The 11,294-nt window shown below is 34.3% G+C and overlaps 1 protein-coding gene across 1 annotated transcript; it reads left to right on the top strand.

The window, feature by feature from the left end:
- The first annotated feature begins 890 nt into the window (after positions 1-890).
- Positions 891-1,817, top strand: LOC130963524 (transcription factor GTE5, chloroplastic-like). Its single transcript, XM_057889628.1, has one exon. The coding sequence runs from the start codon at positions 891-893 to the stop codon at positions 1,815-1,817; it is 927 nt and encodes a 308-aa protein (XP_057745611.1).
- The last annotated feature ends 9,477 nt before the right edge of the window (positions 1,818-11,294 follow it).

Raw genomic sequence — 11,294 nt, 5'->3', positions numbered from 1 at the left:
TACCTATCAAGCTAACACATGGATAATCAACTGTTAGTACTTAGTAGTCCAATTGTGGAAAAATTAAATAAGATTAGTGGATGAATTGGGTACAGAAAATTAAGGATTACTAAATTTCCTAACTCAGCATTTTCTGATTTGATCTTTATCATTATAAACTTAGGAGTATATATGTAAAGTCATAAATTTGTCTAAGGAGCTTTGAAATATTATAACTACATCTACAATTCATATCATAAGTAAAAATTTGGATTAGAAGGATTGTTATATATAAATAAAGTTACTTAAAATAGCGAAAGCATTGTTTTTTTAGTTAGAAATATTTTAAAAAAAAATCCTAATAAAACCTATATATATATACTAATATAAAAGTACTTTTTTAATTTTTTTTCTTTAAAAAAGTCAATCCAAATGATGATGAGAACAAATACTCTTTTCATCTTAAACTAACTATTTAAACATAAAAATATATACATATTAAAAAAAATAATAAATACGAATGTCTTTAAAATTATATCATTAGAAAAGTTGTTCTTTAATTAGTACTTATTTATGTAAATTAAAAAATATTTAGTCATTAAATTTAGTACGTTATTAAAAAAATTCATAATAAGTTTAATTTTTAAAATGATGCAATGATTTACAAGTTGGTTATAAACTTATAATTAATAAACAAGAAGATCAGCACAAATAAAATGAAAATCATCGGAAAAAAATCTATGATTATAATAGATACGCGCTAAACTGCAAAATCTTCCATTTTAATTAAGGAACTCATATTCTTAATTACCTTGTGTTCCAAGCAACTTTACAAAACATAAATCCTTCACTTGATAGGGTTTTTCTTCACCTAATCAACAATTTTCTGTTAGTGTTGCATTCTACTGACTATGATGTTTTGTGTTCCAAAGCCTTCAACTTTTGTTCCTCCCAAGAAATCTTCAGATGTTACCAACAAAAGGGTACCCAAAAAAAGAGTTTTTTCCGAATTATCCAGCCATGTTGATCGATTCAACAACAACAACAACAACGGTAACAGCGTTGTTCTTGATTCTCGTGCCAACAAGAGAGCAAAGGTGGAAAAGAGTGAAGAAAATTCAAGGATGAAGAAGGGTACTACTACTGATGCCGTAAAGGAACATGAAGACAAGAAGAAACGAGGTTCTTCGAGTATGGATGGAGTCAAGAACATGCAGTGTTCAGCAACGCTGAAAAGGTTATTGGTTCATCCAGATGGAATGTATTTCAAGAAAGGGAAGGCTTTGATGGATTTGGAGAGGGTTCAGCGGAAGCTATGGAACAATTTGTACAACAACACTGATCAATTTGCTGCTGATATCAGAACGGTGTTTCGCAATGTCATGTCCCAATACCCCTCGGAGCATGAAGTTCATCAAACCGCCGCGAAGTTAAGCGATCTTTTCGAGACAAAGTGGAAGAATTTGGAGAGAAGATGGCTACCTGAGAAGGAAAACAAGTTAGAGAAAGAAGAGCCAAAGCCTTTGAAGTCGAATGCAGGGGAGAAAAGAAAACAACTTTCTCATTCAGATTTCTCAACGGCTATTGCCAAAGCTAGAGTTTACTTGCAAAGGAAGAAACAGAGGGAGATGATGCAGAAAATGGAGAGAACAATTTCCTTTGATGATGCTTTCAAGTCCTTTCAGGATTTGGAAAACTTGTGTGGCCATTCCCTGACACATTATTGGACAAAGAAAAATCCATTGTTGAAGAACCTCACAGGTTTGGTTCTTAGGGAAGAAGATTTTGAAGACAACAACTTTCTTAGTGAGGATTTGGAAGAAGGAGAAGTTTTTTGATATTGTTCAATTTTAGTTGTAGTTAATTTGGAATTGACTTGAAACAATTGTAAGTACTATTATGTTAGCATCAATGACATTGTTTATATGTTTATATTCATTAATGTTACTCTCATCAGTGCTACCTCCTTTGCTGCGTTGCCATTAAGCACATGCAACTGAGTTGCCTCTAGTATTTACACATCTCACATTGTTCCTCCCACATCAAGTATTTACCTTAGCTTCTTTATTTCCTTTTGGAATCCACATTTTCTTTATTTTCTTTTGGAATCTACCCTTTTGAACATTGAGACTTTTGGTTTGGTTTCTGTTTTCTAGAAATTTTAGGGTCATGGTTTTTTTTGGAAGATTTATGTTGGTACATTCTGTTGCAGACATGGATTTGAATTTTTGGGATTATTGAATTTGATTTGAATGTGTCATATGCTGCTATATTGGTGAATTACCTTGGCATTTATATATTGCAGCAGTGTGATAAATTGTTTTGCACCATTAAGCCTAAATGCTTCTAATCAAGAACAATAATTTTCTCATATTCTTTTTTTAATATTTCATGAAACTAAAAGTCTTTGCTTGACAATGTCAATTTGAAATTATCAAATGATGTCACCTTAACTCAGAACAGTTAACTACTTAAACATATCTGTATAAAAAATCAAAGAGCAAAAATATTATTTTAGCGTATTCAGTTACATATCTTCAAGAGAATTGGATAACTTAAATCTAACTAACTATAATAATCAATACACTATCAGCAAGTTTCCTAACTAACATTGAGCTAACAAACTGCTAAATTGGGAAACTATACAACTAACTGATATAAGGGGAAAATCATGTAACTGTAAAGTTTTCACCCGAAGCCATCAAATAAAAGAAGCAATAAAAAAATAGGAAGACATGTGAAGGCATTACTCTGTATTATGCAGAGTTACATACTTAGATTCCTTTCCTAATCCTAAGCATGTGATTCACACTTACAAGTGCATCCACCAATAGTTTTTCTGATAATGTTCAATTTTGAGTGATTGTAGTTAATTTGTAACTGTCTTAAAACAATGATAAGTACTATGTTAGCATCAATGACATTGTTTATATGTTTATATTCATCAATGTTAGTATGTTTTTCTTATAAGTGCTGATTTAATAGGTCAAAAAATTGTTCATTTATGTCCAATTCTATATGCTAGTTGGCCATGTTCATGTTTTTGCATATGTTGGGCTCTCCAAAAAAGAAAACCTGTCACATATAATCATTATAGAACAGTTCCAGAAAAAAAAAGATAGAGATAATGTCTACATGAATCAACATTTCAATTGCGCAGAATCTATTACTCAGTTGTAGTATTGCATGATATTTAGGGTGTTGTATGTACTAATTAGATGCTCTGATTCTGTTTTATTAGGTAAATTAGTTATAGTTCTATTATAACAATTTTTTTGTATAGACGTGAATAATTACTAGGTTTTCTTATAATTTGGATGATGATGCAGAAATACATTGGCCTTTTTTTGTTATGACTATCTTATGTGATGAATGTTATATTTGCATGAAAGGAGTTGAATACAGTGATAATTGCCAACCTAACCTAATATTGTTACTTAATCTACAAATGTTGCTTTGTATGTATTAAACTCTATGATGATTTGTATATTAGTAATTTAGTATGACATAGCCCCTGAAATGATGTACTTAAATTTTTAGTTATAAAAAATGGCCTTACCCCTTAAACTTTTCTACAATGGCATCCCATCCCATAATAGAGGAAGTTTCAAATCTTAAATAGAAATTATAGAAAAAAATTTAGGTTTATCTTGCAAAATAAAAAACTATTTGTACTTAAAATCAGTTCTAAAATCAGTTATTAATGTATTTATGTATAAATATATATGTAATTTAATTTATTTTCGATGTATATTTATATTGTAATATATATTTTATACTCGTAACTAATTTTAGTATACATGTAACATACTTAATTACAAAATTATAAGCAAGGACTTAAAATTACAACTTTATCTAATGTGGTATTTTAATTTACTTTTGCCCATAAAACCAACCCCTTGTATTATCTATAAGGATTTGTTTCGTTGAACTTGTTAATATCTTCAAAGCCCTTTCACACATAATTAATTAAGCAAAATGACCAAAATCTTCAATGATTTAAAAATTTAATTTTGATAAAACAATTTTATAAGTTTCAATAATACAACGTTAAATCAATAAAAATAATTATTTTTTATATCGATCGCGTAAATAATAATTTAAAAGAACAGATATAATTAGATAATTTTATAAAATATTTTATACTAAACATATCAAAATTAAGCTTATAATTTATTTTTTTAATTTTTTTATTTTTTATTTTATCATTTTTACCGTCTTTTATTTTGAGTTATTTGCTAATTCTGTTTACTTTGTCCTCACCATACCCTTCTACGTAAGGGTATACGCGGATTGCTATCTGTTACTTCTGATTCTGGAAAAATTTAACTTTTAATTCCTACGCTACTTTGGAAAGCTATACTAATTTATAATAACTTTTTCAACATCAAAAATTCTGGTAATGATACTTTAGATGCTAATGAATCAAAAAATAATTTTTAATTGATTTTTAAAAATTGTCTATTGTTCCGTTTTAAATTCATAAATTTGTAAAAATTTAGATTTTCTGGAATTTCAACTAAAACACAATTTTAATTACTATTTTCATTTGTTTTGATTTTTTTGATATTTTATTTGAATCCAAATAGGATATTTTCTTATTAATATTTATATTTTAACTTAAAAATAAGAAATGTCAATAAGTTGTACAAATAGCAATCAAACCTACATATATATATATACTGCACAAATAGTAAATCGAAGGGTTAAATATATTTTTTGTCCCTAAGATATCGGGTGAAAATCAAATTCGTCTTCGACCTTTTTTGTTATTAAAATCATCCTTTTGTCCATAAACAACATTTTTCGATCAATTTTACTCTTAAACAAAAATAAAAAAATATTAAAAAATAAACCACCTCACCCCACCCCTTATCCCCACCCGTCCCACCTAAGACAGAAAAACTAAAAAAGAAAACAAAAAACACAAGAGAGAAATAGAGAGGAAGAAGAAAGAAAAGGAAAGGAAGAAGGAGGAGGTGACAGCCGTGAGAGTGACGGTGGAGAGCTGCTCTGTCAACGTCGAACTCCATCACCGTCGTTGAGCTTCTGGTGGTGAGGGGTTCTTTTCTTCCCCCTCGCTCGATTTGTCCTCTCCTCAGCCACAGCTGCGACGGCGATGGCAGTAGCTTTCCGTGCCGTCACTTCTTCCTCCTCTTTCCTTCAACCGAGACAGCGACAAACGGCAGCAACACCATCCCTCTTCTCTGAGTTTCACTTTTCTCTCTTTTCTGCGTTCTCTCTCGAGTTTGAAGGATTGAAATTTTGAATTTTCTATCTTGAATTTGAATGTGGTGTTGTTGTTGATGAATTTTTGAATCTGAATTTATTGTTGTTGCTAATTATGTATTAGCTTTGTCTGATTTGTTTTAAGTTAAAAAAATAGTTGGCGTTTTTTTATGGATTTTTGAATATGGGTATATTATTATTGTTGATTCCGCATTGGCTTTGTTTGATTTTTTTGAAATTAAAAAAAATAGTTGGTATTGTTGTTGTTTAAAATTTGGGGAGAGAGTGGAATAGGGAGGAGGCTGAGGTAAACAGTGGAGTGAGGAGGGTAAAGGAAAAAGATGATGATGAAGGGTATTTTAGTCTAAAATTTAAAGAAAGGATGATTTTAAAACGTTTAGTAACGTTAAGGATGATTTTAATAACGGAAAAAGGTTGGGGGACGAATTTAATTTTCACCCCAAAAATAAAAAAGTACTTAACCCAAAATCGAATTAACTAGATTCGATTTACCATGCGCTGCGTGAGTCCAAAAGCGTTTCCCTACTAAATCGAACATATATACTTCGATTTAGTACTGAACCTGCTAATTCAAACCCAACTGATTCAATTTACATTGAAAACGTGTAAATCAAATTCACAAATATTTTGCCTCTCCAACTAATTCAAGTTTAATTGATTTGATTTACATGTAAATAATATATAAATCATGTTAATTTAATTCAATTTAGATGGAAGTATTCAAGACAAGATGTGTAACCAATTTTGATTTAAGGTATTTATATAATTTTAAATTCTATTTATTTTATCAACGTGAATTATCCCAAGAAAATATCATTATTAATTTTTTAACTATCAAAACTAAACATCTAATCCTGTAATCCGGATCGAGTTAAATGGTCTAATTGGAATTTTATGTTAAGATTTTATTTATTTATTAAAACTTGATCATGGGGAAATCGACAAAAGAAAAAGGGCTTATGGGTGACTTACTATTTAAAATTCAAGATGTTTTTCAGATGCATAATAATAGTTAAAAGAAATAAAAAATAAAACATCAATGTTATTTTACTAAATTATAAATTTATTTGTTAATTATAAATTTATTTTGTTGCAGAAATTTTTTCTTGTTATATTTAAAAGATACTTAGAATAGTTTGGTGTATTTCTAAATCTTAAACTTAAACTTAAGACAAATAAAATAATAAATATCTTAACCTATCTCGTATTTGGGAATATTACACGTTTAATAGATAAAAGAGCCACTATTTTATACTTGGATTAAGCTTTTTTAAATAAAGGAAATTAGTAAAATAATGAAGTAAAAATCTAATAAATCTTAAATAAGAATGATGAAATTTGTATATAATAAAAAATACAAATTCAATAATAATTAAACTATTATTTATTCGCTCTATTGATTTTTACCTACGGTAATAAAATCATTGACCTAATGGTGTCGATCTGAACTGTGACAAAAAAGAAAAAATAAATATAAGTGTTGGAGATTTGGCCAAAGAATTTAAATATGGAGTAAAGATGTGTGTGTGTTTTTTTTTTTTCCTAAAAATAGATGTTTTTAGTATATACACAGGCAAGTGGATGTTGCAGAAGTGCAGGTGCAACATGCAATTAACGTGCTGACTCAACACGCAGCCTACGTGTTGAACACGTGTCCAAAATCTGAAGCAACATGCAAGCTACGTGTTGACATGTGGCGGTCATCCATCAACACGCATGATGCGTGATTCTTACGTGACAGGCAACTTGCAGGTTGCGTGTTGCACACATGGTGGACGTTGGTTGGATGGTTTAGCAACACGTAACCTGCGAGGTGAGTCTTCAGCCTATAAAAAGCAAAGCCTGTAACCATTTCACTTCAATCTGAGAGATGTGTTTTTCTTCAGGGTCGGTATGATGGAGGGCACAGCAAATATAGTGGTTTACCACAACAGTGAGGTCGTACGAAATACGTATGAGGGTGTGAGCTTTGCATGTGAGAAAATATTTTCGTTTGTTGTTCTGTGCACTATAACGTTTGTGGAACTATTATATGGGCTTTGTCAAAGCATAGAGTCTGATTTCGTAAAGAGGGTGACCAACATTCTCTATAGGAGTCCAGTTGTCATTTTTGGCGGCCTGATACAGTTTGAGGTTATGCCAATAGTCAACTACACAAGTATTCAGCGGATGTTTCGTATTCACCAGCAAACTCAGGTGCAACACCCGAGGATTGAGTTGTACGCTGAGTTTGAGCATATTGTTGCAGATGAGGTTCAACATGACCTAGATGTGCAAGATGACATAGTTGAGGCGTACTTGGGAATGAACAATGATAGCAATGAGGAGTTCGAAACTACGTACAAAGCCGGTGATGAGGATGAGGACGACGATGGGGGAGGTGAGGCTGTAGCAGAAACTTTAGTGGTTCCATCCGCAGTTAATCAACCATTGGACGTTCCACCCTTTATGCGTAGCTTGAATCTTGACGCCATGCATGCACCTGAGTTTTTCGAATATGCAAACATAAGTACGTGAGCAGTGGGCAGTATGTTTACTTGATTTTGTTTTAGCGGATCAATGAACGACAAATTTGTTTTCATATAGGTGTTGCTGATCTTGAGGATGGAGAGTTTAGGATCGGAATGGAATACGGTCTAAGAAAATCAGTCATTGCGGCAATTTGGAATTATACTAACTCCAGAGGAGTCGATTATATTGTCTATGAATCCGAGCCACAAACGTTCTATGCAAAGTGCAATACTTACGGATGTGGGTGCGACTGACTTATCCGAGCCAGTTTGATACAGAGATACAACGGGAGGTACACGTGTTCCATGGAAAAGATCTCATAGGATCACTCCAAGTTAGACTCGAACACTATTGCTGAGGCTATGAAGCCATAGGTTGAATCCGACCCATCTATAAAGGTCAAATCTATAATTGCGGAGGTCTAGGCAATATTCAACTACACTATTAGTTACCGGAAGGCTTGGCTGGCAAAGCAGAAGTCGATAGCCAAGGTTTTCGGTGGATGGAAAGAATCTTACCAAGCTTTGCCGTTGTGGTTCTTGGCGATGGTTTAGAAGATGCCTGGTTCACAAGTCCAAATAGAAAAACGACCCCTGTATAACGGGAGTCAAGAGGTGGACGGTGTTAGGATACTTCATCGGATATTCTGGAGTTTCAATCCATGTATAATAGCTTTTAAATATTGCAAGCTGCTGGTTCAGCTTGACGGGACCCACCGATACGAAAAATATAAAGGTTGCCTCTTGGTTGCAATTGCGCAAAACGAAAATCAAAATTTTATACCGATTACTTTTGCCATTATAGAGGGTGAGACTGCTAATGCGTGACACTTTTTTCACAGTAATTTATGAACACGTTATAAGAAAAGACGGCTTGAGGATAAATCTCTGATCATCATGAGTCAATTCGGGCCGCGGTAAATCCTAGCAGATGTGATTGGAAACCTCCAAGAGCATGGTGGATGTTTTGTATTCGGCACATTTGCAGCAACTTCTTAAGGGATTTCAAGGTTCCGTACTTGCAAAAGCTTGTGGTCAACATTGGGTATTCAAGGACAATAGAGGAGTACAATGCCAACTACAAAGGGTTGCAAGAACGAGGTGAGGAATATGTTCGTTGGTGCGACAACATCGATCGTCCCCAGTGGGTGTTGATGTTTGACGAGGGACATCGATGAGGTCACATGACGACGGACTTTGTCGAGTGCGTTAATTCGGTGTTGAAGGGTACTCTAAATCTTCGTATATTAGCGCTATTCCAAGCAACATTTATCGGTTGAATGAGTCGTTTACGCAAAAAAGCACTGAGGCTTACCAGCGCAAGCGTGCTGGATTTACTTTCTCTGAGTTTGCCACTAGAGGATAGAGGCAAACATGCAGCGCGCAGGTAACATTGTTGTGAACCGGTTTGATAAAAGAAATGAGGTGTTTGAGGTGTCACAGAGGTGAGACCTTGGGCATTTTCAGGTGGAGCGACTTCCATGTTGCCATGTTATTGCATGCTGCGATAACCAATGACTGGATTGACAAGTATATGTCAGCGACATATACAAGATGTCAAAGATTCGGAAGGTCTACAGAGTGGAATTTGTCCCATTGGGCGACACATGAATCAGGGTCATAATAGCAGTAGATGCCCTCAACGTGTTGGACCAAGTGGGGTGTGTGGCAGTGGTGGCTCGTAGGGTTTTGTTTCCAGTGATGGGTCTCAAATCATAGTCGTAGTATTTTTAGTTCATGTAGTTCAATTTTGGATTTCGATACCTATGTAATTTAAGTTAATATATTGAGTTAACACATTCAATTCCTACTTTGACTCAAACTGAAAGTTAATACAACAAATAGAACAGTGAAAGTAAACAAAATTTGACTAACGAGAAATTAAACAAAGTTCGACTAAGTGAAAACTAAAACAAGAAATACAACAATGAAGGAAACAAAGTGCAACAGAAATGAAAACTAATACAACAAATACAACGATGAAATAAACATAGCTCGACTAAACTGAGAACTAATATAACAAACACTCAAGGCTTCTTGAAAACATGCATTGCCTTGTTCGCTGACCCTCTAACACTTGACAGTGTAAACCTGGTCGTGGACAAACATCTGTCTGCAGGTTGTACTGATGGCCCTGATAAACTCCCTGTCCCTCTGTTGGACTGGATCCACCTCCATCTTCTTGTCCCTTGACTGGACCTGACCTACCTGTCGAGGCAAAAGGACCGGGGATATACCCTCCAACATGCTCCTGTGTCACCGATCGGACACTACTGTGATGGGTTCATACGACCCCAATCAATCCGGATATGCAACTCGATGAGACTAACCGTCGACCGATGCCATGTGGGGCTGCGCAGACTGCTATGATGGGATGGTTGTGACTTGTGATGTAGGCATCATCAAGACTAGGACCACCGCTATCAAAGAATCGATGGATGATAGCGTAGTTCCCAAGAGATGGTTGTGCTAGTGAGAATGGGAGAAAGTCTGCGAGTCCGAATCCAACACTGTTGTGCTGGCTGTGATGTGATCTGAGACGGCTCGGCTGCCCATGAGAAGGCTGTGGGCAATGATACGGAAACGGCTAAAACACTGTATAAGGCTGTGCTAGATGCTGCGGCGGTGGCTACTGAGGTAGATACTGTGGTGGGTGCTGATGAATGAATTCCGACCGCATCAGGTACATCCTATATGATCTACTATACCAACTCCGGTAATCGGCATATGGAATGAAGTTGACAATTAGTTGCAGACCTCGATCTCGTAGATGATTATCTGGTTACCCCATTGTTGTATCCATTCATCATGAATCCCGTGCCAGTCATGGTGCTGTACTCCCCCGAAGAGTATAGCAATGCGTGTTAATTAGTATGACTTGTATTGCGAGAGGGGGTTACGCATATTAGTATTGGCGAACCACTCAGCTCACAGTAAGCCATTCGACACACTTAAACAACACCAATGGCCCCAACATGTCACAAACGTCAAGGTGTAGGTCTGCAGGAATGATGAAGCCGACATACGACCTCTAAACCAAGGTTACGAAAATCGGACCGGTCATCGAATCGGTCAAGCAACTGGTTCAATGGTTCAATGGTCCGACCGGAGTCAAACCGTGGTCGAGCCGGTTTAATTAAATATACACTAAAATTATATGAAAATTCAATATATAATTTTAAATATACCAAATTAGTCTCAAACAATAGTATTATACTAACTCAAACAATAGTATTATACTAAAAAATGATTGGCTAAACTATAATATCAATTAGTCTCAAACAATAGTATTATACTAACTCAAACAAAATTAACTCAAACAAAAAGCAGCAATTCAGAAACTAACCATCAACAAATAATTGCAATATTTCTTGCTCCACCTGGCCCTGTTCCTCCAAAGGCTTCCTTTTTTCTAAATTAGTTGGCTAAGCTACATGCAAAACTAAAGTTTCTTGTTTTATTTTGATTAAAGTTTCAAAACCAAATCTGGCAAATCAATAGATACTATCGGAAAAATAAAACTGCATATCTAATTGAAACAAAGTTCTCACGTTT

Source organism: Arachis stenosperma, chromosome 2, assembly GCF_014773155.1.
Source record: "Arachis stenosperma cultivar V10309 chromosome 2, arast.V10309.gnm1.PFL2, whole genome shotgun sequence".
In the NCBI taxonomy this organism is placed as follows: Eukaryota; Viridiplantae; Streptophyta; class Magnoliopsida; order Fabales; family Fabaceae; genus Arachis; species Arachis stenosperma.
Note: the sequence above shows the minus strand (reverse complement) of the source record. Positions and strands in the feature narration are given on the sequence as shown.